This window comes from Lampris incognitus, chromosome 6 (assembly GCF_029633865.1).
Source record: "Lampris incognitus isolate fLamInc1 chromosome 6, fLamInc1.hap2, whole genome shotgun sequence".
Classification (NCBI taxonomy): Eukaryota; Metazoa; Chordata; class Actinopteri; order Lampriformes; family Lampridae; genus Lampris; species Lampris incognitus.
In genome coordinates, this window is record NC_079216.1 from 9,315,526 (window position 1) to 9,343,305 (window position 27,780).

Here is a 27,780-nt window from a genome sequence, read left to right on the forward strand (position 1 = left end):
GGCTTTTCTATAGAGTTTAAAGGCTTTTGAAGAAGCGCGGTTTTGTTTTTGTTTTTGTTTGTTTGTCCCTCCCTTTCTTCTTCTTCTCCCCAATTGCACCTGGCCAATTACCCCACTCTTCCGTCCCGGTCGTTGCCCCATCCCCCCACCCCCTCTGCCGATCCGGGGAGGGCTGCAGACCACCACATGCCTCCTCCCATACATGTGGAGTCGCCAGCCGCTTCTTTTCCCCTGACAGTGAGGAGTTTCGCCGGGGGGACGTAGCGCGTGGGAGGATCACGCGCTACGTCCCCCCCGGTTCCCCCCTCCCCACTGAACAGGCGCCCCGACTGACCGACCAGAGGAGGCGCTAGCGCAGCAACCAGGACACCGGCTTCCCACCCGCATCTGTAGGGAAGCCCGGCCAAGCCCCCAGCGCATTTTGTTTGCACAGACGATGTGACTTATGAACTTCAACACCAATATCAACTTCTTTTTTCAGTTCTTAAATTCTTTAAAAAACATTTATTTCCCGTTTCTTTTTGTGAGAATCGAGCTCTAGCAGTTCCCTGGTCCCCCTCCTAGTCAGTAAGTGGCGGTAATGTGTAAAAAAAACAGCGCCGTAAACAAGTCAGAAGAAGAAGAAGTAGTAGGAGCCGCTAAACTGAAGAAGAAGAAGAAGAAGAAGAAGAAGAAGAAGAAGAAGAAGAACTACAACGCCCATGAGCGGCGCACGAGGAAGAGGAGGGGCAAGCGGAGGAAGGACGGAGACGTGTTCGGCCGCAACGGCGGAGTCGGGCTAGAGCGGCAGACCGGCGAGCGGCGTCATGCGCCTCCACCAGACGGCTCCGGTCGGTCGTTCTCTGTGAGCCATAAGCTGCGTCTTGTGGAGGTTTAGTCACTAGTCATGGGGACGGTTTGGGCCGTCCTGCTCGTCTTCATCGGCTGTTGCAGCAACGTGGTGTTCCTGGAGACGCTCGTGAGGTGAGTGACCCGCAGGGAGCTGCACGCGACTGATCCGTGTGGCTGATTCGTCGCCTGCGTTGCAGTTGATGAAGCTACCGGGGAGGGGGAGGGGGGGTCTGCTTAATTGTCGCTGTTCTAAACTGAATTATCTTATTGCAAGTTTCAAAGGATGTTGAGCCTGATGTTCAAAATGACCAAAAATCCATAAACTTGCACGTCATGTCTGAAGAGCCCTTAGCTTAATGAACTTGAACTATGTGCAGCGTTGTTTCAATGGTCTGCACTTGCCCGGCTGCCTCCAAAACGCCCCTGTGTGTTTTTCCCCCTTCAGAGAATTTCCAGGATGTGGGAACATCGTCACCTTTGCTCAGTTTGCATTCATTGCCATAGAGGGGTTCATCTTCGAAACACACTTCGGGAGGAAGAAACCAGCAATACCCATAAGGTATAGCCAGTCACTTGGATTGGGTGTGAGGTTTCCTATTTGGGGTGAGGTGGAAAGTGGACACTAAAATTGACTTGTTAAATCTGAATCGAGTGCAACTGGAATTGGTATATATCCGTGAAGACGTCTCGCCTCTCATCCAAGAGGCTTCATCAGTTCTTGCCTTTCTGACTAGTCCAAGTTTCCTGGGTATGCCGAGCTAGACAAGCTTGGTCCAAGTCCAAGTTTCCTGGGTATACCAAGCTAGACTAGCTTGGTCCAAGTCCAAGTTTCCTGGGTATACCAAGCTAGACTAGCTTGGTCAAGTCCAAGTTTCCTGGGTATACCAAGCTAGACTAGCTTGGTCAAGTCCAAGTTTCCTGGGTATACCAAGCTAGACTAGCTTGGTCAAGTCCAAGTTTCCTGGGTATACCAAGCTAGACTAGCTTGGTCAAGTCCAAGTTTCCTGGGTATACCAAGCTAGACTAGCCTGGTCCTGGTCCAAGTCCAAGTTTCCTAGGTATACCAAGCTAGACTAGCTTGGTCAAGTCCAAGTTTCCTGGGTATACCAAGCTAGACTAGCTTGGTCAAGTCCAAGTTTCCTGGGTATACCAAGCTAGACTAGCATGGTCCAAGTCCAAGTTTCCTGGGTATACCAAGCTAGACTAGCTTGGTCCAAGTCCAAGTTTCCTGGGTATACCAAGCTAGACTAGCTTGGTCCAAGTCCAAGTTTCCTGGGTATACCAAGCTAGACTAGCTTGGTCTAGTCAGAAAGGCACGAACTGACGAAGCCTCTTGGATGAGAGGCGAAACGTCTTCACGGATATATACCAAGTACAGTTGCGCTTGATTCAATTCCTTTGGATAACCATGACCTGGATGAATGAGAACATTCACAGACACTCGTTAAATCTGTTTTACAGTAACTATGTGATCATGGTGGCCATGTTCTTCACGGTCAGTGTGGTCAACAACTACGCCCTTAACTTCAACATTGCCATGCCACTACACATGATCTTCAGATCTGTAAGCACTTCTTTCTCTCTGCTTTGCATTTAAACTCTTGATTGTTTTTAACTTGCTATAGACCACCGTCTCTAATCCTCATGTCATGGACAGTAGTCTTGTGTCATATCATTTAATATGCCCTGCTTGACTAAGGCCCTATGTTCCTGTCTTCACAGGGATCCTTAATTGCTAACATGATCCTGGGTATAATAATTCTGAAGAAAAGGTATCCCGGCTTTCTGTTAACAAACTCCCCACACACTTGCTCGACCAAATGTTTTTAACTCAAAAATGTCTAAATAAAGCCCTTTCAGTGTCTGCCTTGACCGTGCACTCGTTCATGGTGACAGCGCCGCAAAACCTTTGGCAGCACAGCAAAGATCCTCTCGATTGTTATTCTCTTCATCTCAGCTTGGCCTTTTCGCCTTGCAGGTATTCTGCAAGCAAATACTTGTCTATAATGATGGTTTCAGCTGGCATCCTCATCTGCACCATTATGTCTGCCAAACAAGTGGTGAGTCCTACATGAGATACTGTAAAATTGTCTTTTTATGATTTTAGTTGTATATCTTCAGTTGCCCTCCTTTGTGATTTTTGGTTTTCACTCTGCAGAACGTGACGCATGAGGGTTCAGGAGATGACAGTTTTTATGCATTCATGCGCTGGCTTTTAGGTGAGATCTGAGTGCTGTCATTGCCTGATTACCACAGTGAGACATTGTTTACTTGTTGACTTGGGCACCATCTTAAAACGTACTTGCATATTAACATGCAAAATTGCTTTACTTTATCTCCTTCTACTGTCCCAGCCTATTTTGTAGCATTCATTAACCTGTCAAGTGTCATAACAGCCATATCCCAGTATGTTGAAGTGATCAAGACCTGATTCCATCTAAAAGCAATACTTTGTGTGTGTGTCTGTGTGTGTGGGGGGGTTGTTTTTGCAGGTATCGCCATGTTGACATTTGCTTTGCTAATGTCTGCGAGAATGGGTATTTTCCAGGAGACGTTGTATAAGCAGTACGGCAAACACTCCAAGGAGGCTCTCTTTTATAATGTGAGTTATCTTTTTTTCCCCAGCATGCATTTCATACCTAAAAGATCTCTTCCCCCCCTCGAGGAAATTTAAACTTCATTTGAAGTCTCCTAAAGAAATTTTCCCTCTGGCAAGATAATTGTCACAACAGCTGTGGATTTTTTTTAAAAAGAACCGTTGCATATGAAATGTCATAAATCACACTATTTTTATGTTCAGATGAAATATGCTAATCACTCTGCATCTGAAATGGGACAAATTTCCATTTCTTTCTCACAGCACTGCCTCCCTCTGCCTGGGTTTCTGCTTCTCTCCACTGACATTTACAACCACGCCGTGTACTTCAGTCAGAGCAGTGAGTTCATCTCTTGATATACTTGAAATAACTACTCGATATTAATAACGCATCAAAAATTAACAACGCCTTTTGTGTATTTACAAAATTGACGGCACGCCAGATGTAAAGCTTTGATTTTGAGGGGGCTCGGCCAGATTCGTCAGAAGTGATGACCTTTTTGTCTTCATCCTTCTGTGGTTCTTCAGTTATACGTAATGGAAATACCACATGAAACGCTACCTGAAAGTGATCTCAAACTGCTCTATTTTGAACCGGATACTGTCAGTGTATTGACAGAACTTAAAGCGTCATCCTTCCATTAACAGGCCTGTAGGGATTCAAGTGTGTGGAAAGGGTTTGTTTTGACTGTCTTTCGTCACACATGTTTTGTTGCGCGGACGTGATGTTCGGAGTTTGGGTATAAATACGTTTCGTCTCTTGCAGCTCCTGTGGACATCCCTGGGCTTGGCCTGGCAGTGCCAGTAATGTGGATTTACCTACTGATGAATGTCATTACACAGTATCTTAACAAAAAAAAAACTCCAGCTATAACTTCTTAGCCTTTTTACAGTTTTTTTCTTCCAGCCTTTTCTGTACATCTTTACCAGTTGCTTAGCCAGGTACTTTTATTACTTCTACGGTTTGTGCGCCGTCTTGCACTCCTTGCTGTTGTTGATTTTAGCAATCTAGGAAATTAACTTTATCATTCTTTTTAATAATTAAATACTAACATAATATTTAATAATAATATAATATTTAATACTTATCAAACTTTTTTAATACATCTTTTTTGTAGTTTGGATATATATGTGCGGACGGCACGGTGGTGCAGTGGTTAGCACGGTCACCTCACAGCAAGAAGGTCCTGGGTTCGAGCCCCGGGGTAGTCCAACCTTGGGGGTCGTCTTGGGTCGTCCTCTGTGTGGAGTTTGCATGTTCTCCCCGTGTCTGCGTGGGTTTCCTCCGGGTCCCCCGGTTTCCTCCCACAGTCCAAAGACATGTAGGTCAGGTGAATTGGCCATACTAAATTGTCCCTAGGTGTGAATGGATGTTTTTGTGTGGGTGGGCCCTGTGATGGTCTGGCGGCCTGTCCAGGGTGTCTCTCTGCCTGCTGCCCAATGACTGCTGGGATAGGCTCCAGCATCCCTGCAACCCTGAGAGCAGGATAAACAGTTTGGATAATGGATGGATGGATGGATGGATAGATACTTTTTAAATTATAGTATTTCATGTTTAAGTTTCCACGGTCTCCAGCAAGTTTTTGATTAATGGTGTTATCAGCCTGTCATCATTCACTTAAACCAAGTGACCAAATATGAGACGGAACTCGTAGACCATTTGTATTATTTCCAAAGTCTCCCCCCAGGGTTGTTTTGTTGTAGACCTTAACCACACCTCCTCAGATATGTGTGCATCCGCGGCGTATTCATCCTGACAACGGAGTGCGCCTCCCTGACAGTGACTTTGGTGGTCACCCTGAGAAAGTTCATCAGTCTCATCATCTCCATACTGTATTTCCAAAACCCCTTCACCACTTGGCACTGGGTCGGCACGGCTGTGGTGTTCCTGGGCACTCTGCTCTACACGGAGGTGTGGACCACTATCCAAACAGCCCTGCGCATTCCTGACAAACAGTCGAAGAAGACACAGTGACCTCGTGGACAGACTTGTTGCTCGGCCAGCAACTTGGATACGCCTGTAAAAATTGGGTTATCTTCCTGTTTTCCTATACTGCAAATGCAGCCAGTCGAGATTTTTTTTTTTAAAATGCTATTATGGTTTCAGTTGGTAATGTTCTCTCTTTCGTTGTCATGCAAAAGCTTGCAACATGTGCCGTATAGGGAAATTCCCCTTTCCATTGTTTGATAGGACGCTTTTATCAGGATACCTCGTCAACACTGCACTTGCAAAGATATGCAGAAGCCCAGACCTGTGCTTCTCTGTCAGGTCCTCAGATACCACCGGTGCCTCTGGTTTTCTGATCTGCCAAGTAGTTCAGACATTCACCTGTTCCAGGTGCAAAGCCTGACTGATTGGAAGCTGGAATAACTGGAACAAAAGGTGAATGAAGTAAACAGAAAACCAGGAGTGCTGATGGTAACAGATGACTGGATTAAGAATCAATATTGTTTCACACATTTGTCTCGTCAGCGTTGTCGTTTCGTTGAGTATTTATGTAGATTTAAATATTTTTCAAAACACGAGGACTGCGGCTGCCTTCGGCTTCGTATGCATTGCCAATTTGCTGAACGTAATAGTCAAGTCAATTTTATTTGTATAGCCCAGTATCACAAATTACAAACACTGTTGATTTGTGATCAAAGTGCGTTAATACTGTACAAATATGCAGTTGGAATCGGAACTGTTAAAATCCAGAGAGTTAATTTATACAGCTCATTTCACTCGTTTTGGTTTGATGCACTGTCATGTGTCAATGATATGATCTGCCTCAGGAGTTTTGGACCAATATTTATCGTCAGGAGCCGTGTTCATGCAGTACTGCACACCATTAAACTCTGTTATAGCCATCCGCCTGCTGTTATAAAAATGACTATAGTAGCTACTGTTAATTATCTGTAAATCAAATGAAGTCCCGCAATCGTGTCCTAGAAACATTTGATGTTTGGAAGGCAATGATTTTTATGTATTTTAAAGTTGTTTTCCCCAAGAAAGCCTTGTGTGTGTGTGTGTGTGTGTGTGTACACACCAAGCCTTCACATTGGCAGCTGATGAGTGAGCACGAAACAAGCTTGCACTGAAATGTATGTTTTTTCCTACATATATACATATATTTCCTATATATATATATATACACACACACACATATATATATACACACATATATACACATATATATGTAGGAAATAAACATACATTATATATATATATATTACAAAATGACAGGGGCAGTTCAAAAACAAAACTCAATGTAAAATTTACTTGTAAAATGTTAAAATGTACCAAACAAGTTTTGTTTTTGTTTTTAAAAATGTCATTTTCGTCAGCAGGGCCTCTGACGATATTAATGTATTGCTTTAGTTCGTGCGATATGGTCTCAAGGTTCGTTTCTCTTTGATAAATTTTGTACCTGCGAACGTTTCCTAAATGAGCTCCGGGGCTTTCGTGCTGGGGACACGATGTTCACTTTACGCCTCGGCGTATTTCTCTCGCTAGACCAATTGGCCAATCAGGTGACGCGTTACTGCACCTTTGTTTGTACTCCCAGCCAATCGACGCCGTCGGTATGCGTTATCGCGGAGGTGGGAAGGGCAGTTTTCTGTCAGCTGTGTGTGTGTGTGGGGGGGGGACGTCTAACAAACGCGTCCAGTCGCTATAAACTGGGTTATTTTACAGCGCTGCTGTTTGAAACCGTGATTTTGTAGCTGGGGGAAAATGGGAGGAAACGGCCCGAGTCATCTCTCTCATGAGGACGGTGGTGAAGGCGGCGGGGTTACTTTTGTGAAGGGCATCCGGGTGAGTGCTCAGGGCAACTGGGGCACACACACACACACTGGGGACTCTTATTAAATAACCACCCCAGTGTTGGTCTCCCCCCCCCCCCCCCCCACACACACACACACACACACACACGTTTAAGCCCGTTTACGGCAAAACGCGTGTACTTTACGGCATGATTCCCGACATGCCCCAAAGTAAAACCGCAGCGTTGTGGGTTTTGAATGCGTTTGATTTCCGTCCGTGTCGGCGCGACAGACTTGACACTGCTTGAGACACGTGTTCAGCAACGGTTTAACTAAACTCAAGCTGGCTAAACGTTCAGTCTGGTGGGTTGCTACCTGTGCACCGAAGCGAACCGCCTGTCGGACAGGCGGAAGAACGCGTCCAGCAAATCCAGAACGCCACGATACGCTTTGCAGTGTTTCTCAACCGGGGGTCCGCGGACCCCTAGTTGTCCGTGGTGTAATTGCAAGGGGTCCGTGAAAATAAAATATCTTTAAAAAAAAAAAGATCCTATGACATTTATAGAAGTAGGATTATTTTACTCAAATGTGACTGAGACCTTTATCTACCTAAACTATAAAGGGTAACAGGACTTTTTTCTCTAATTACATCTGTTTCACAAGTGTAATTTATTGTATTTTAATAAGAGACCTCGCTCCCGTTTGCATTGTTAAAAGTTACTGCATAAAAATTCTGTTTTGTTACATATATCTGAAAGTTACTGAATACATATTCTGTTTTGTTACATATATCTGAAAGTTACTGAATACATATTCTGTTGTTACATATATCTGAAAGTTACTGCATAAGAATTCTGTTTTGTTACATATATCTGAAAGTTACTGCATAAGAATTCTGTTTTGTTAACTATATCTAAGTTACAACTGAAAGCTCTTATTTTTGCCCCAAAGAGTGAATAAATGCTATAATGCAATTTAAAATGCAGTTTCTACTGTTTCTATCAAATTGCAACCCCCCTCCCCCAAGATCAGGTGGAGGGGTCCTCAGGGTAGATCAAAAATACGCAGGGGGTCCAGGACCCCAAAAAGGTTGAGAACCACTGCTTTAGGGGAATGGGTGGTGTTTGGGTAAAGTACACGTGATTTGTAATAAATAGGCTAAAACGTGCACAAATACTGATTATGTAACGTTAAGATGATAGCAGTTCAGTATGATAATGGATTTATGTCGTGTACACTCAGCCAGGTCTGCAGACATCAGCTGTGCAGCGGTGCACCATCACATAACATGCATGGTGTTGCTATCGCCGCAACACGTGTTACTTTTCGTAGTGCCTTGTAGTTTTGGATGCTCCTGCCAAGTCTCTCGCTGGGGTGGAGGTGGGGGGGGGTGGCTAAGGAGACCCGTTCAATGGGTAAATTAACTTAATTCGGCTAGCTAACTTGACATTGTCACATTGAATTGTACAATTTGGTTTGTTTTCTTTCTTGTCAGCCCATGCACTGTACAGTACTTGTGGACAGCTACACCCAGGAGTTCATTGTAAACGTCTTGAATAAACAAACAGTGGTTTTAAATAAAGTTATATTTCATATAAAATATTGTTTAGACTATAAATGGCCAGTCGTTGTAATGTGTGTTCTAGTTAAATAGCTATATTTTGGAAGTCAAAACGGAACAAACTAAAAGAGAGACTTGTCCACTAGGTGGCGCTTCAGGTTTACGTTCATGGGACAAAAGTTTCAAACCTTGGAGAAAATATGGTTACTTTGTTTCTTCCGAACGCGGTTCCTGCATCAGGAACGGTATGAAATTGCAGCAGATTGTGTCGTCCTTCGATCTACTGGAGTCACTTTTCAACTGGAAATCACGCAGTAGCCTAAACACCGCCTTTACCAAAGACACTCGAATTTAAAATGGGTTAGGGTGAGGTTGCGTCCCCCAGGGGAGTCTGTTGGTACCCTGTTAGTTTTCACAACCCAGTGACCTCGCCAGTCAATAATGTATAATGTATACGCTACAATGCAGAAATAATTGTAATATTAGATCTCGCATAGGTAACCAACATCCTTATGCAAGGAGGAAAAACATGAGCTATATATTTTCTGTCAAAGGGTTTATAAATGGGAGTGTGTCTTGGCTTGGCTGTGCAGAAGACGTCTTTAGCTAGCTAATTTGTAATGAATGGAGATGAACATCGTTAAATATAAACTACTGGACGTGCACCAAGCAAAATATAGAGCTCAAATGCGTCCTCCTTTATTTAATGTGACCCCTTGCAGTAACTGTATAGACAGGCTACATACCTGCAGATGTTCCCTCAGGTTTGACATGGGAACTTTCGACGTCGATAACATTTTAACAGCTGGTAAACATATCTTGCATTGCACTGTTATGTTCGAGCCCTTTTCTGATTTATAAATAAAATGTTTTTTAAATTTCCAGCACTGGAGCGCGTTTTTCTCCGGAGACATGGCCAATCTCTGACAGGTTTTTTAGCTTTGAGCGGCAATGTGGATTGATTTAATTGGCAGACTTGGGGCGCGCTGCAAATTCAAACGAGAACCAATCAAAAGCGTCAGAATAGCATCAAACGGCCTTACTGAATGGCCTTGACTGGAAATGGCAAAAGAAGGCAGTGTGCACATCAAAAAATGCAAAGCAACAGAATTAATATTATTCAACCTGTAGCCTAAGCTTTTTACAGAAAATATTCAGATGTAACCACCCTTTGTAATCATCAACATTTTCATAAGTAATTGTAATTTAATTACAAATTTTTCTCAGTAAATGTAACGGATTACAGTTACATTTATTTTATAATTAAATTACGTAACGCCGTTACATGTAACTAGTTACTCCCCATCACTGCCCAAAAGGCACTTTATCACGTTTTCACCACTGGAAAGGCACCCTAGAGGGTACTATATCACATACATGTGGGGACCAGGGTGGACACCCCCACCCCCAGTCCACCGGTGGAGGCAATTTTCACCCGGATTGAAATTGCCCCAAAGGGGCAATACTCCATGCAATACGACTTGACGTTGATTTCACTATGATATTCAGATGCAGGACAAACCATCTACAACAGTCACAGCAAGCATAACACCGTGGGAGAATGTAATAGAAAAATCTTCTTCCTTTTGTAGTGCCTTGTCCGATCGCCCAAAGGAACAAACCGCCCCTGATATCCCTTGTGCAAAATTAATTCAACAACTTGCATCTATATTTGTTGCTAATTTCCACAAGCCCCACAGTTTTATGAAGTTTTATAAGTTGGCTGCACCAGTTCAAGATAGACGTCCATGCCTCACAGCCACAGCAGTTAAACATAGAACGCGGCTGGTCAAACGTGGCTGCGCTAACTAGTCTTACACAGATGGTATCCTCGACTCCCCGGGAAAATACACAAGGGTCCTGTTTGTGGACTTCAGCTCAGCGTTCAACAGTATCGTCTCAGATATCCTCCACTCCAAACTCACCTGGCTCACTGTACCAGCCCCCATCTGCCAGTGGATTAAAAACTTCCTGACAGACAGGAGGCAGCTGGTGAGGCTGGGGACAATCACATCTGGCACCCGGACAGTCAGCACTGGCACCCCCCAGGGATGTGTTCTCTTCCCTCTGCTCTTCTCCCTCTACACAAATGACTGCACCTGAGATGACCCATCTGTTAAACTCCTGAAGTTTGCGGATCACACAACTATCATTGGCCTTATCCGGAATGACGACGAGTCTGCATACAGACAGGCGGTTGATCAGCTGGCCCTCTGGTGTGGCCAAAACAACCTGGAGCTGAACACACTCAAAACAGTGAAGATGACAGTGCCCCCCCCTCACCATACTCAACAGCACAGTGTCTGCAGTGAAAACCTACAGATTTCTTAATCTCACAGGACCTAAGGTGGGCATCCAACATAGACACAATCATCAAAAAGGCCCAGCAGAAGATGTACTTTCTCTGCCAGCTCGAGAAATTCAACCTGCCACGGGAACTGCTGATTCAGTTCTACACTGCAATAATCCAGTCTGTCCTCTGCACATCCATCACTATGTGGTTTGGCTCGGCCACCAAACAGGACAGGGACAGACTGCAATTGACAGTTAAGTCTCCAGAGAAAATCATTAGTGCCAACCTGCCCTCCATTCAGTCAGGAAATGGGCAGGCAACACCACTGCAGACCCATCACAACCTGGTCACAGCCTGGTAGGCGCTATAGAGAACTGTACCTCAAAACAACCAGATATAAAAACAGTTTCTTTCCATGGGCTGTCACTCAAATGAATGTTTAACACTATCAAATAAATCCAACCATTTTGTATATACACTGTACATTGTATGTATACTGGTACACTCTTGTCATGTCCATCTACCTCGGGCATGTATGTAAGTAACCTGCTAACATTTATTTCGGCATCTCTGATGTATTCTCTGCACCATTGCACTTTATCACCTCTCATTTATATAGTAAATTCTTGTGTATCTGAAGATTGTTGTACTGTAGTGTTTTTATTCTGTGTTACGTACACCGAGAGAGCCACGAAACCGGAGTCAAATTCCATGCATGTGCAAACCTACATAATAAACTTGATTCTGATTGTGATTATGGCAAACAGTATCTAGTCAATACAAAGAATCTTTTATTAAACTGCACTGTTAATTAAGCTCTCTAATGTTTCTTGCTTGCATAAAAGTCTAGATGGCATTACAGAACATTTTGACAGTGTAATGTTTGTAGATAATTCACCTTAAGGGTTCTTGTGTTTGTGACAGCTGTCGGACAGAGTCATCAACCGCATGAGAGAGTCTCCGAAGGTGGTGAGTCCTCAGCCTTCAACGAACGGACATGCTCCTTCACCTCCTCCTGAACCGGTAGTGCCTTCTCTCACTCCAGTCCCTACCACCTTCATTGAACACGTATTACCAGTTCTGCCACCTCCTTCTCCTCCTCCTACCCCCATCTGCAGCCTTCCTCCCCACCAGGAGCAAGTTCCTTCCCCTGCACCAGAACCTCCATCAGGAGGTCCTCCCTCACCGCCTCCCACTGCCCAACCTATAAAACTCATACCCCCTCCCCCCGTTAAGTTTGTTTCCCCACCTCTTCCTGTTGTGGAACCCACTGCCCATCCTCACCCTGAAGAGTCCAAACCTGAACCTCAAACTTTCTCTGCCAAGTTGGCTGTGGAACCCGAACCACCCTCGAAACCCGCTCCCCAACAGGAAATGCTTTCCCTGGTTGAGGAAACAACAGTTTCAACTGTGCCTGTGGAACCAGTTTTATCTGCAGAACCTCAATCTCCTCTCTCTCATGTAGAGGAGGTAGTTATGCCTCCACCTCTGCCTTCAGAACTGCAGGCAGAGCCTCCGGTTGAACTTGTTCAGCCGCATGATGAGCTAATAGGGCTCGTTACACCACCTGTAACTCCACCTGGTCCCGCAGCCCCGGCTGTTACCTCTGAAATCGTGGGACCAGCACTCCCAGTTACCCTTGCTGAACCTGTTGTCCCAGTTGACTCTGTTGTCTCAGTTGAACCTGCTGTCCCAGTTGAACCTGTAGAACCATTAGACCTGTCAACCCTCCCACCGGTGGAATCAGTCCAGTGTAACACCGGTGAGTCTTCTGTTGTTCAAATTTCTCCTCTTCTTCAAACCAAGCCTTTAGTTGTAGTATATACACTAACAAAGACGGTAGACCGACGTACCTCCCTCTGTGAAGACTTCTCTATTTGAACCCTCATGTTTCACCTCCTCCAGTTGCAGCCATTCCAGGCAGTTGCGTATTTTATTTCAGTGTGGTTGAACTTGTTCCGGTCAAGTCAAGTCAAACCTTATTTATGTTGCACGTTTCACACGGAGCATCACAGCGTTTTGCACAAAGCTGAGATAAATAAGAACAGTAACAAAGAACAAGAACGTAACACAAACGGCTGCTCTCTTGGAATGTAAGTCTGTGACCTTGCTTATTCCTTTTGACCCAGCTTTCTTTCATATGACTTCACTCACAGAACCGACGCCCGCCTTAGTCGCTCCTCCACCTCCCGCCGAGCCTGTAACAGAGCCTACGCACACCCCTACACCCGCCCCTGCCATGACACCCGTACCCGAACCCACCTCTGAAGAGCCTCCCCTGCCCTGTGTCTCCATGGAACTGGCTGTCCTGGCCTGTGATCCACCGGCAGGAGAACCCGCTGCAGAGCCCTCCACCCAAATTCCACCCACTCCACCTCCCCCAGCGGCCCCTTCCCCCCCTCCAGAAGTTGAAGATGTATTTCCTGTCATCACCTCACCGCCTCCGTCTGTACCAGGTGAGTCTTTTGTCCCTTGTGGTCATCGCCCAGACGTGTGAGGTCATAAGTGGACTGTTCAGTAACAAGAGGTCGTTTGAAATGTTTGTAGATATACTGAAAGATGAGTGTGCATGGATTTCAATATAAATATAGAATAATTATATGTGTATTTAAGCAATCAATACACATGTAGTTAAATGAATAATATACGTATAACTAGAAAAGTGCAGTTTCTGGGGAAACTGTGTGGACTAGCTGAAAGCTGAACTCGTTTGCCAAGCATTGCTAAAAAAAAAGCTGAAATCTGGGCTTAATTATCTGAAAAGGCTAAAATGCGTTGCGTTGCTTCACTTGAAATCTTGCAAGCTGAAGTGTAATCTTGGCAGATTCGGAAGCCGAAGTCAGCGCCTAAAGAAGCTGAAAATGCTGAAATCTCAACTGCATTCAGTAAAAAAAAAAAAAAAAAACCCAAAAAACTGAAATGTACCGCATTCCTGAAAAAACGAGAAGCTGAAACATAACCGCTCGCCGGCAGAATTGGGAGCTGAAGTGCATTTCCAAAAGGAAAACACTCGGGAACCTAAAGAGCTGAGAACTTGGATGTTTTTGCCGGAGCGTGGAGCTGAGTGACGTCTCCTGAAGGAGCGGAGAGGCTGAATGCTCCGATGAAAAACAGGATAAATACATGAAAGAAGAGAACAGAAACACAGCTTATTTTTCAAGCCGCTGATTCCAAAATTTGTATATGACCTGGAATTCGCTGAAAGTGGAGGAACTTTCAGTTTAAGGGAAGGAGTTTTTCATTAAGGGCAACTTGAATAATAAGTAAAGAAACCCCCAAAAAATAGTTTTTCAGTGCTGCAACCCTGAGAGCCGGATGTTAGTTGAGTGCCAGGTAAAGAGTAAAGTGGTTGAAGTGTTGGGTAAAGTGTAAACGCAGGAGTTAGAAACTAGTTTCAGTTTGAATTTGAAACCACCAATGCTTCACCATGAAGTACACACACACACACACACACACCTGCGACCAACTATGTATGTATTACAAACCTGATTGTGTCTGTCTGTCTCAGCACCGAGGGACTCCCCCTCTCCCCCTGTATGGGCCACCATGACAATTAATCTTCAGATGGTCTGACGGTTAATTTTTTAAAAGGTCTCTGTCAATGCGTTGTCGCCGTGGCGACCCCGAGTGGGAGCAGCCGAGCGTAGTAGTAGTCTGTCAATGCATTTTCCATGGAGGCGGACGCTCCGAACTTGTGGATGTCACAAGGAGTCTGCAAACATTTTGCTGAATCGTGTGTCCGAACAGAGTGAGAACTGAGAAAGTTACATCCATCCATCCATTATCCAAACCACTTATCCTGCTCAGGGTTGCAGGATGATGGAGCCTATCCCAGGAGTCATTGGGCGTCAGGCGAGGAGACACCCTTGACAGGCCGCCAGGCCATCACGGGGCCCACACACACACACATTCACACCCTAGGGACAATTTAGTATGGCTGATTCACCTGACCTACCTCATCTTTGGACTGTGGGAGGAAACCGGAGCACCCGGAGGAAACCCACACAGACACCAGGAGAACATGCAAACTCCACACAGAGGACGACCCGGGGCGACCCCCAAGGTTGGACTACCCCGGGGCTCGAACCCAGGACCTTTTTACCGTGAGGCGACCTCGCTAACCACTGTGCCGCCCGAGGAAGTTACAGCGATTTAAAAAAAAAAATTATAAATTATAAAATGATTATAAACTCAAAACCTGTTGGTGAGAAATCACAAAACCTATACTGTGATAAAAAATTATAAAGTTCTAAAAAAAATTTGAACGTCCTTCAAAGAGCTGAACATTTTGATATTTGAACGGCTTCTGTTGCTGAGAGTATGCGGAAGTAGTTGGAGTTCAGAAAATGTGGAGAATAATCAAATAATGTGTGCTAGCTTTCAGCTAGCCCACTGATAATTTTTTTTTTTTTTTTACTCGTTCTCATCTTGTCCCATCTCATTTTATGAGAAAATTATTTGTGACGTATAAACACTTCATCAATCAGTAGATTGACGTGAGCCGAAACAACGTTAATACTTTTTGGGGTAATTTGATGAGAAGTTGTCATGTATTTTTTTTTTTAATTTTTCATAATTCTGCTGAAATCTTGTTTCTTCTTCTTCTCTTGAAGTGGACGAGGAGGCCTTGAGGAGGGAGATCCGGGAGCAGCTGCAGAGAGGCCTGCAGCAGGAGATCAGCCAAAAGGAGAAGGAGCTGCAGAAACAGTGAGGAGAAGCACCGCCTCTCAAAACACTAAACACTGTGACTATCGGCCAGTTTGGGTGGTATCGCAATGACCGTGTGTGTCTGTCCATGTACGAGCTTGTGTGTTACATGTGTTTGTGTGTGTGTGACCTGTCCATACGTCCAGGCTGGATGAGATAAAGGCTCAGGCCAGGGCGGAGGCCAGGGCGGCGGCTCGGGCCCAAGCCCAGGAGCGGGTGAAGAAGACGCTGGAGGCGGAGAGAGAGGCCTACATGGAGAACCTCAAAGACGCCGTCATGAAGGAGCGCATGAAGACGGAGGACGAGAAGCTCATGGCTCAACTCTACGTAAGACGCGTCGCCTGAAATTGACGGTTGCTGCGTTTCCGTCAGGGTTTTTTTTCTCGCCAAGTTGCACGCGGGAAATTCTGAACGCTCGAACATCTAAAAAAAATATCCCATTAACACCTTCGCGCTCGGTTGGGGTTGGAGAAGTTGTCGTGCGGATAAGGAGCTTATGAGATTAAGAGCTTCGGAAACAGAAGTTTCTTTTCAACTTTTCAAAAGTCTCTTAAAATTTGATGGGAGTTGGGCGTCCGGGTGGCTTGGCGGTCTATTCCGTTGCCTACCTACACGGGGATCGCCGGTTCAAATCCCCGTGTTGCCTCCGGCTTGGTCGGGCGTCCCTACAGACACAATTGGCCGTGTCTGCGGGTGGGGAGCCGGACGTGGGTATGTGTCCTGCTCGCTGCACTGGCACCTCCTCTGGTTGGTCGGGGCGCCTGTATGGGGAACTGGGGGGAATAGCATGATCCTCCCGCGTGCTACGTCTCCCTGGTGAAACTCCTCACTGTCGGGTGAAAAGAAGCGGCTGGCGACTCCACATGTATGGGAGGAGGCGTGTGGTAGTCTGCAGCCCTCCCAGGATCGGCACAGCGGGTGGAGCAAGCGACCGGGACGGCCCCGGAAGAGTGGGGTAATCGGCCAAGTACAATTGGGGAGAACAAAGGGTGTAAAACCTCTGGGGGAAAAAATGTGATGGAGACTTAGAGTCTTTGTTTTAATCATTCGCTCGTCTTATGAAATGGACATTACTCGGGTGACTCAAAACTATTGCTCGACATTGAGTTTGGTTCGATCGTAGTCTGTCTCACAGAGGAGTGGCGTTGTTAATTAGTTGTTTTTAGATATTAATAGTTTTGTAGTTGACTGTGGTTTGGGGCCATACAAATAAATAATGTTGACTTGTTATACCTGGCGATCATAGACACTAGATTATATGACTTCCCTTCGTTAAGGTCAGGTTTTGACATATTGAGTATGTGTGTCGGCTTGTATTTTACATCTTGGCATTTACTGTGCTCGGTATTTCCAAGTTGTGCTTTTAAGTTTGACTTAATAAGGACAACCCCTGCTTACCCTTGTGTCTAATCAGCTTGACTATCCCGTAGAGCTTTCCTAGACTGGATCAGCCATTGGTCACTTAGGATTTGCTCTCCCTACTCCCCCGGCGTGAACGATTGAGCCCCCCCAAGCTTTCTAAAGCCTCCGTGAGCTTGCCTCTTCCGAAGGAGACCGGTTTCTTTTTCGAGGGAGGGGTTTTTTGATTTTCTGTTTCCTATAATGACGAGATTCTCTCCCTTTCTCACTGCACCTCCTCTTTCTCTCTTGCCCTGTCGCGGTGTTTCAGTGGATGGAGCTTAAGGTAAGATAGGAGAATGTTCCTACATGCACGGCTTACTCTTTTCACTTTCACATGCTTTATTTAAGCAGTTACCCAAATCAGTTGCCTTCAGTGTGCGTACCTCAGTGTACTGTCTCATATACGTGGTCTTCAGGGTTTTGTTGGATGAAACAAGTTGCTGTTATGACGTAATGTTCACGGTGAACCGAGGTTTAACTGAGGTGCTCTGATATCATCCCCGCTGTGGGGGACCTTCCGTCTTGGACGTTTGTTTCAAAGACATTATTTGCTTCCATCCTCAGGCCCATAAACTGGACGAGATGGAGAAAAAGCTGAAGAAACAGGACGTTCTCTTTAGAGACCATCTGGCAAAACTTGAAGCAAAGGTAGGTGACGTCTTGGTTAATGTCCCCCCATTCTAACTACGAACAGGAAAATGTAGGGATTTTTTTTTTCTTTTTTACAACCTGGATCCAATTTTCTGCAGTTTTGCCATTGGGCATAATGGTTATGATATCATTTTACACGCTGGCTTTATTTTGGAGATTTTGGCATCTTATGGTGTAACACATTTTTAAATCTGTCCTTTCAACAACCAAAAAAACCCAGTGTCTCGGAGCGTGTATGATTGTCCATCAACTATGGCTTCTCGATTACGCTAGCCAGGTAGTTTGTGGATGGTTACTACTACCTAGGCTAAGTATAGGCTGCTCATCCCAGCAAGTTGAACCAGGAAGTAGGTCAGCAATGTGATCCACTATTGATAATATTGGATATTTTGAATGATAATTTTTAACTTGGCACTTTAGTTTTCACTTCCAAATACATGGTTGAGATAACTGGGTTAAATTGGACTCGTTTAAACGTGTCTGACGCTCATGTTCAACTGCCTCATAAGATACCTTTACAAGGCACAGTGGTCCCATATCCAGGATCTCCAAACGAAGCCGGTGAGTAGAATGACATCATAACCAATAGGAACGATGGAGGAAAAAAAAAAAAACTACGACAACAGGACCCAGGTTTTTAGGGTGAGAAAAAAAAACACGAATTATCCTTCAATCTTTATCCATTTCTGACCACTGTGCCTATGAGGCAGGACGGCTTAGTGGTTAGTGAGATCATCCCCTTGAGCACCACTTAAGATTGCTTCATGCGGTCATGCCTGTCAAGTGTCCTTGAGTGTAACGTACTTACCATCCGTCCACTCCAGGGGGCGGTGCACCGGCAAACTGACCCTGCCACTCAACCAGAGCAAGAAAAGGCTATTACCAAATCAAACACTCATCCCCATAGCATGGATGCCAACTCATCCATCTTTATGTTTTCTCTCTGTCTGACACAGAGCGCTCAGTTCTACAAAGCCACTACTGAGAGCTACCAGAAAGGGAAGGAGGAGGCACACCGACGCTTCAGGCAAGTTCAGAATCACTGTATTTGAGAAGCAAAACTGCATACAGCACAAAAAGAAAATGCAAACGATGCAAAATATGATAATCTAGCTGTGGACTGTAAAGCTCTCTCTGTAAGGGCACAAGAGCCCTGATAACCTTGTGATTCAGTCTGGTTTAATATCTTTTTCTCCTCATATCTCTTCATGCAGACGTTATGATATCAGCCCAATATGTGGTGACCTACAGAGTCAGATCTTGAAGTGTTACAGAGAGAATACCGGCAAGACTCTGTCCTGCTCACGCATCGCCTCGGCCTACATGCAGTGTGTGGACGACGCCAAGCAGGTGGGACCTCCGGTCTCTTCAGCTTCTTCATCTTACTTTGTTTGTTAGCGTCCAGAGATTGCTTGCTTTTCCCTGCGAGCCAGAACAGTTTTGAGGAGTCTATCATCAACTAGCCTGAGATTAGTCTGGCTTTCAACTCTGTGAGAGTTTCAAATGAATCGCGGGTGGACTGAAAGTGAAATATCAAGTCATACACTGGCTAAAAAGCCAGCCGGCTCAATCACAGCTTCGGAGGCTGATGGGACTGACAAAGTTGAAACGCGACACAGCTGAATTTTAAATGATAACAGCAGCAAAGAAAAAAGTTATAAATCTTATTGCATGCACAGATTTTCATGTTAACAGCAGAAGCACTTGCAAGTTGTGAACTTTGTGATTATGACTCGGTTGTTGATGTCCTTGACCTTCTCACGACAGCCATTTTCATTTACAATTGTGTTGCATTGTGTCCTAACTACACAGTAACCTTGGCTCCGTTTCCTAAGCTGTCATTGGACATCCCTGTTTTTTTAATTCCTTAATAGTGGGAGGCCAGGTCCAATCTTCCCGAGAGATCATTGTGTTCGATTTCACAAGATTAGTCTGGGTTGCAAGGCCACCCTGTCACCAGTTATCCTCAGTTAGATGCACTTTAATGAACCCCATGAGGTGACTGATTTGCTGCACCAGCAGAAATGTGTTTATTATAGAAATATTTTAAAAAATGAGTAAAAATAAAATTTGTGTACTTGTGGCTTACAGCGTATGAGTAGGAACAACACAGTGCAAGGTCTGGAAATAGTTAAGTATCTGAATGTTATAAAACGATGGAAAATCGTTGCCTTTGAATCATTGCAAAAAAATTCTAACTCTTCTCTCTCTTATATTTCCAGAATAAGCTGAGAACTGGAGGCTAATGTGGTCGTCTTGATGGACAAACCACCCTCTTATTTCACTGACACGGATCACTGTCACACCAAAGTGGAGCGGGATGAAACTCACCATAACGCTGCATTCACATGGAATCCGTTAAATGGCAGACTGCAAACCAGAAGTCATTATTGTGGATGAGACCAGGACGGTAAAAATCAGATGACACTGGCAAATTATGCCAACAATGGCAACGGCAGATGGCACTGCCGTCCAAAGTGAAAATATTTTAACTTTTTACTGTCCTCCATGACAGAATTTACCATCTCTCAGATTCCATGTGAATGCAGCATAAGACACAGACCATTCAAACTGTCCAGTTCAGACAGGAAGGCGGATGATGCGGGAGAGCACAGCTTCAGTTCTTAAGTCTGTTAATTCTTCTTTGTAGAAAAACTTAGTCGATCAGGCCATCTCGTTTGATAGTCTGGTCGTCACATCTGACCTGATACTAGGAACACTAGTGGAGACGCTGTAGGTACAGGGTGTTTTCAGTAGGGGAAGTACAAAGTTTCCTGACATATTAGTGCCAATACCAGTGCAATAGGAAAGGGATAATTTCTGCTGCTCAAATGTGGGTCAAGAGGCAACATAACCAAAGCGGGTTTGATTTTTTTTCCATTTTAACAGAAAATCATCAAGCTTATCTGTGTAACATATGTGTCAAAATTCATTTTTCTTTTCTGTATTGCCTAAAAACGATGTACACCTGTGCCTTAACGCTTTGAGGGCACAGGATAAAGATCTCGGCTGCGTGGATGAGCTCTTCTCAGTGTAAACAAATGTGCACCACAAAACACACCTTTGGGGGTTTCTGTATTCTTAATAAACAATTCCCTGGAACCAATTTTCTGGCTGAAATGTGGTGAAATAAATTATACTGGGGGGGGAGGGGGGGTTATTGTGCTGCGTAGCTCGATGGCGCCTCTGATGCGTTTAAACCAGCGTCACGGCAAAGACTTCCAGCTGCTGCCCTCTAGTGGACGAGAGAAGCGGTGGAATCTAACTCTCGGCCGAAGACGGCAGCCTAAAAACGCCAGAGAGGTTTAATCGACGTTAAGAGTATGTCGGAGTAAAACGACAAATATGACAGAAAACTACAAGTCAGCATCACCCTAAAGTGAAAAGCAAAAGACAAGAAACGGGACGGGCCTGTGTTGAACACCGCGTCGCTTGTCCCCACGTCACCTGTGCCGTTTCTGCTGATCTGGCTGAAAGCGAATGGGATCGTTTTTTACGAGACGAGTCGTCGTCGTCCGTCTGTTTCCGCCGCCTGTTCTTCCGTAAAAGTCCCGCAAAAAAAGAAACAAAGAAACCAAACAAAACTCTTTTCTTTTCTCGAGCCCTCTACCCGTCCGCGCGTTCTCGTACACGCGCACCCCCCCGCGCGGCGGCGGCGGGGACGCGAGACGCACCTGTCGCGGAGCCCTCGGCGGCGCCGCTCCACGTTACGGCGTCAAGTGTCGCTTTATCGAACCCACACCCCCCCTCTTCTCGCGACTGCTAATTAGCGACGGGTTTTTTTGGGGGGGGGTCCCGGAGAGCCAAGGCGAGGAGTCGCCGCTCCACGTTACGGCGTCAAGTGTCGCTTTATCGACCCCCCCCTTCTCGCGTCTGCTAATTAGCGTCGGGTTTTTTTGGGGGGGGGGGGGTCCCGGAGAGCCAAGGCGAGGAGCCGCTGCTGCGTTTGATTTCCGATCGACTGATTCGGTCTGACGTCGCTCACTTCGGCGCGTCCCGAGCCTTTTGGCGTCCCCTGTGATGCTGCGCAGGCGGAATGTTTTTCAGCGGGGAAGAGTCCGGAACGGACGCGCGCCCAGACCGTCTTGTCCTGTTGCTCTCGTGGGGGTTCCCCCCCCCCTCCCTCCCGCTTCTCTCGCGAAGTTCACCGCACCGATGAAGGTCAGTTCCCCTCTGAAGGTACGCATTTTTTTTAAAAAAAATAGCCGTTTACTCGTCGGCCCGCAGAGTAGTTGAGAATTGTTGGGGGTCCGGAGAGATGGTCAGTCATGCTGCGCACGCACGGCCAGCGTCGTCCCGTCCCCCCCCCCCGCGCGTCGGTAAAACTAGACGGTGCGTGACGTCACAAGCCCCAATATACATTTCCTACGCGCGTTTCTATATGCGCACGGTTTTTTTTCGTCGAAATCCGCCATGCGTTTCCCGGAACACACGCCTCGGGCTTCTAATGCGCACAGGGAAGTTTCCCCGTTTAAGTTGTGAGGGGTTTCCATTGGAAGTCGCTTCTTACTCTTCACCCGCAGAAACACTTCATGCTCGGCTGCAACGAGGCGGTTGACAGAGGTGGGCCCATATAAACGTCGGGGTTCAAATGTGCGCGTTATAATGGACGTTCTTTACCTTTTATATACATTTCTATATACTTGTTCAAATATATATTTCTTGACATACGTTTCGGGAGTAAAAAAAAAACAATTAAAATCAGTGTTTTCACAAATTCGGCTTGGTACACAAAACGGGGGTTTTCGGGTGCAAAGAGGTAATCATAACATGTGCGTAGGCCGCACGCTAGACACCTCTGTTGATGCCACCGGGTCGTAGCAAACCTCAGGAGTCAGACGCGGTTCTGCTGTTCGGTGGTTGCTGTTTGGAAAGTGTTATTGTTGTTGATGACGATATTCTGGCTTTGTCACGGTCACATGGGCTGTTTCGCGATATAATACGACAAGCCGTCACGAGTCACATGGTGGCAAACAGAAACGCGCCGCTGTTCCCAGAGGTACGAAGACTGGGACGGTTTCAGCAAAGGCCAGTATACCTGCGCATGCGTGAAAGTTGGGGTCAACACTGAAACGCGCTCTTTAAGTGATACCGATTTATCTTTATGCTGCGCAGCAAGCCCTGATTAGCAATGCAGACGTTTTTTTGTACCGACAACGGGTCGTTTTTATTTATTTATTTATTTGCAATCAGTCGGTCAAGTTGCGTTTTATATTGCGCTTTTCTAGGTGCAACAGCCACAGCGGTCTCTGCAGTCTTTATATTGCTGTACTGTCTGTGCATTTTCCTGTATTATATTTAATGTGTCGTGACGTCAGAGTTCTACTGAGAGAGCGCCCTCCGGTTGTTACGGAATTGAATCTGAGTGCCTTGCTCAACAGCACCGTGGCAGTTATTATCCGGGGATTTATCCCAACGTCGTTCGGCTCACAAGCCTGCATTTCCACGCGTTAGACAACAACGTAACCACCGTTGCTTTATAATGGGAGTTTCCTGATCTCTCTGGCCTCAATTCATATCTCATTGTTCATACAGTATGTTTGCACAAACAAGGAATTTGGTGGGATTCGCATATTAAAACGCGCGCGCACGCTCGAGATAGAAAAAGGATTATGGGCACTGGGTGGCAAAGCCAGTGTCAGAGCCCACACGGACCGGAAGGTTTTCGGGAGAGGGTCTCATATCGACACAGAGCCAAAACGCAGCCCTGCAGGGATTTCTCCACAACCCACCCAACCCACGGCCGAGATTAGAGCCGGCTCAAGTTCGGGGCAGCCGAAGATTAAAGGCTCCGCCTGGGCTTTAATGTCAGCGTCACACGGGTACCTGCCCCTCAGCGTCTTTAAACGATCACCCCTGCAAAACAAGAGACGTGTGACGTGGACTGCAGGACCGCCTCGGTCCGCCAAGGAGAGCCCGGAGTACCGGGAGCGTGTCACGTGGTCCCCGTCGTCTCATTCCTGTCTGTCAACAGGTTTCTCTCGCCGCCTGCCTAACGCCATGACTTGGCAGCAGGGCTGAGCCGCGTCATTTCAGGATCCACATAGACGCCCGTGCACGAGTCACGTGGCACGGGATGCAGTTTAAGGCAAATCGGGCCCATCAGTCACGTTAGGCTAAAACTCTCAGTTGCATGATAGAAAATGAAGTCTAACCAGGTCTGTTTTTTTTTTCACCACTACTCTCAAAGAAACGAATATTCTAGCGCATCTGCCGAGTAATATGATTTAGTCTGATTGAATGGCTTCATGCACAGCCGCCTTATTTCTCCTCTAAAACCACCTGAGTCCTTGCTCGTGCCATCGAATCCTTTGCAGAGGGACCTTCTGAAAGTTAAACGCTGCATAAATGTTTTGAAATTACATTACTTCTTTTTTTATTCTTCAATATTGTAATTCAGGTCGCAAAAAAGTATATATATATATAGTGTTTCTGTTGCGTTGTGTAGGAAAGACAGGACAACTTCTCTCATGCATGGGATCTGTATCCTGTCGCACATAAACAAAACAGGACAGGTTTCAGAAAACGTCAGATCAGCTCCTGCTGTAGCCTACGCAAGAATTGGGACCCACATGAGACACATTAGGACTGGATAAAATACATTACAGGGGCAGACAAAATGAACACATACCTCTTCCTACAGCGGGAAAGAGGCAGAAGTCAGGGGGAACATACGTTTTGGAGCTACTAACAGGAAATGGCATCACAACGGGGAGGGGCTACTAACAGGAAATGGCGTCACAACAGGGAGGGGCTACTAAAAGGAAATGGCGTCACAACGGGGAGGGGCTGCTAACAGGAAATGGCGTCACAACGGGGCGGGGCTACTAACAGGAAATGGCGTCACAACGGGGAGGGGCTACTAACAGGAAATGGGGTCACAACAGGGAGGGGCTACTATAAGCGTTTCCTGATGATATAATAAAATAAAATAACAACGTTGGCAATGAAAATAATAATCATAATCATAATAATAATAATCATGTGGTGATACCTTGTGTAATTTTATAAAACATTTTTGGTTATGACGTTTTTAACCACGCTACATTGACAGAAGGGCTCAACTAATGAGGAGCGGAATATTAGCGGCTGATGAGTGCGCGATGCACGAAACAGGCTTGTACTGCTATCTATTAAAACTTGTTTTTCCTGCATCTGTATTGATGATGATGATGATGATGATGATGATGTGAGTGTGTAACTGTTGTTGATATTGTTCCCAGTATCGTTCAGCCCTATACATATGGTATTAAGACTCCCCGGGATAACCTGTCTATTCCATTTGTCATTGCATAATGGGTCAGATATTCATCTCTCTTTACGTTGACTGGCCAGCTGCTTTACCTCGTTTAAAGAACGAGCCTCGGTGGTTTTGACAGGTCGTGAACTGTCAAGTCAGCCATGCGGCCTTAAGGCCTTGACCCTCGTCTCTGTATGATGAATATATAGGTGTGATCGGTGCCCTCGCCCTTGCCGGTGACAGTCTCTTAAAGTAACAACCTGGAAGATTTTCACATAGTGTGTGTGTGTGTGTGTGTGTGTGTGTGTGTGTGTGTCTCGGCCCTGTGTGATGGCCTGGCAGTCCGTCCCGGGTGTGTCCCCCGCCTGCCGCCCAGTGACTGCTGGGATAGGCTCCTCCAGCATCCCCGAGAGCAGGATATGCAGTTCGGATAATAATGTGTTTGTGGCGACATTCCCGCCAAAAATCCTAAGCGTCGCGCAGGAAGTGACGTGTTTACATCGCCCAGCATCGGTTGGTCCAGCCACTGCGGACGCTCAAGCCAGTGCGTTCTTAGCGCTGGTCCCAAGCCCGGCTAAATGGGAAGGGTTGCGTCGTAAAGTCTTTGCCAAATCAAATATGTGGACTCATGAATCAGATTTCCATACCGGATCGGTCGAGGCCCAGGTTACCAACGACCGCCACGGCTACTGTCGGCCAGCAAGGTGCCGGTGGAAACTATACTGCCGCTGGGCGAAGGAGAAGGAGAGGGTGACCGCGGGAGGAGGAGGAGGAGGAGGAAGGATAAGATTGTGGAGGTGAGAATCGGAACTTTGAATGTTGGCACTGTGGCTGGTAAAGGGAGGGAGCTGGCTGACATCATGGAGAGAAGGAAGGTAGGTATACCGTGTGTGCAAGAGACCAGGTGGAAGGGGAGCAATGCCAGGAGTATAGGAGGTGGGTTCAAACTCTTCTACCACGGCGGGAATGGGGGGAGAAATGGGGTAGGGGTCATTCTGAAGGAAGTGTGCGAAAAGAGTGTGTTGAAGCTGGAAATCGAAGGTGTGTCGCTGAATGTTATCGGCGCATATGCCCCGCAAAGTTGGGTGTGAGAGGGAAGAGAAAGAAGAATTCTGGGCTGGGTTGGATGAAGCGGTGGAGAGGGTACCCAAGGAGGAGAGAGTGGTGATGGGATCGGACTTCAATGGGCATGTTGGTGTGGTATATTGTGCCGCGCGCTGATACTAATCCGGAAGTTGATGATGTGGATGGAGGTGGCGTACTACCCTATTTGTAGCAAGAAACAGGGTCTGACCCTTTAGCCGAGCGGTTAGTGACGTCGCCTTGTGGTGCAGTACACCCCGTATCGAATCCCGCACCGGGCAAGAAAATAACCGGTTACATTGGTGGCAGCGGCGGGATCCGGAAGTGTGCAGATCCTCAGAAGTCTCTTCGGAGCGCGGGAATAACAAAGCGCGAGGGCGCGCTTCCGGTAGAGGGTGACGACTTTAAACTACTAATAAGACCCGTTAGCCCCTAGCTAACAGGTCTGACCCTTTAGCCGAGCGGTTAGTGATGTCGCCTTGTAGTGCAGTACATCCCGTATCGATCCCGCACCGGGCAAGAAAATAACCGCTTACACTGGTTTTGCTCTTAGATGCTTGTTCAGAGAGAAGATGCGCTTATGACCTCTGATGACTAGTAGCTCTGTTTTCCTACGATAAATGCACTTATTGTAAGTCGCTTAGGATAAAGGCGTCGGCTAAATGAGTAAGGTGATGTAGTGTAATGAGTAACTCTTAGTGATTTGTCCGGCCATGCGTTCAGTGTGTGTGTGTGTGTGTGTAGTACGGGTTGTCATTAATAAAGTCACCTCATGCAGTCAAAGTCAAGTAAGTCGAGTCTTCCGGTCATGTGAAACCATAACATGGTGTCAGAAGTCGGTCCAGATCGTCGTTTTGCCGCAGTTGAGTCGAGAGAACGGAGTTCTCCTGCTAGCTAAAAGCTAAGCTAGCGCGTACGGTGTACAGACAACGAAAGGTGGAGACGGGCCCGTTTACGTTACCGTCGCCGCTAGTGCTGACGGGCAACTTGGGAGAAAATTGGAGAGGATGGGAGCAGCGCTTCCAAATGTACTACATGACCATGAGTGGTGCAGATCGTAAGGAAGGAAAGGTAAAAGTAGCCATTGTACTGCACGCATTAGGCGAGGAAACTCTCGAAGTGTATAATACACGTGATGTTGACTATGATGAAGAAGAGACTGTTGAAGAAATTAAGAAAAACAGTGTTCGAAAGACATCAGTTTTGGGTCCACCCTGTGTCAGAATTTATCACGACAGAGAAATATGTGACAGAGCTCAGGCAAACGAGTAAAGACTGAATTTGGCGTCTCAGAAAATGACGTGATCAGAGACAAGGTTGTCTTCAGTATGAACGACCAGCGCCTGAAAGAGAGACTTTTAAGATAACTTACACTAGAAAAGGCCTGAGACACGTGTCGTGCTGCTGAGACTGCTAAAGCACAAATACAATCAATGGGTGCAGCGTCCCTGGAGAGAGCTGTACATGCAGTGCATAAAAACAGAGAACAAAAGGACAGTCAACCATGGAATAAAGGACAAAAACGGCCAGTTCAATACACACAGAACAAGGGACAAGGGAGCACATGCAGGAAATGTGGAAAATAACACAAGCTAAGGCCATGTCCAGCATATGGTGCATCCTGCCGAAAGTGTGGAAAGCAGAACCACTATGCGAAGATGTGGATGTCAGGC

General features: G+C 46.1%; 2 protein-coding genes across 2 annotated transcripts; both read left to right on the forward strand.

Annotated features, from left to right (window-relative positions):
• Window positions 1-752: 752 nt before the first annotated feature.
• slc35b4 (solute carrier family 35 member B4) lies at window positions 753-6,516 on the forward strand. The gene is made up of 10 exons (XM_056282069.1): window positions 753-963; window positions 1,277-1,390; window positions 2,293-2,395; window positions 2,554-2,603; window positions 2,810-2,891; window positions 2,990-3,050; window positions 3,324-3,433; window positions 3,692-3,767; window positions 4,194-4,269; window positions 5,153-6,516. Exons 1-10 carry the CDS (start codon window positions 887-889, stop codon window positions 5,400-5,402), a joined length of 999 nt encoding a protein of 332 aa, XP_056138044.1. The 5' UTR covers window positions 753-886; the 3' UTR covers window positions 5,403-6,516.
• A 371-nt stretch (window positions 6,517-6,887) lies between these two features.
• LOC130114202 (uncharacterized) lies at window positions 6,888-20,881 on the forward strand. Its single transcript, XM_056282011.1, has 9 exons — window positions 6,888-7,223; window positions 11,950-12,787; window positions 13,182-13,481; window positions 15,639-15,732; window positions 15,879-16,059; window positions 17,698-17,781; window positions 18,741-18,811; window positions 18,999-19,134; window positions 20,007-20,881. Exons 1-9 carry the CDS (start codon window positions 7,143-7,145, stop codon window positions 20,028-20,030), a joined length of 1,809 nt encoding a protein of 602 aa, XP_056137986.1. The 5' UTR covers window positions 6,888-7,142; the 3' UTR covers window positions 20,031-20,881.
• The last annotated feature ends 6,899 nt before the right edge of the window (window positions 20,882-27,780 follow it).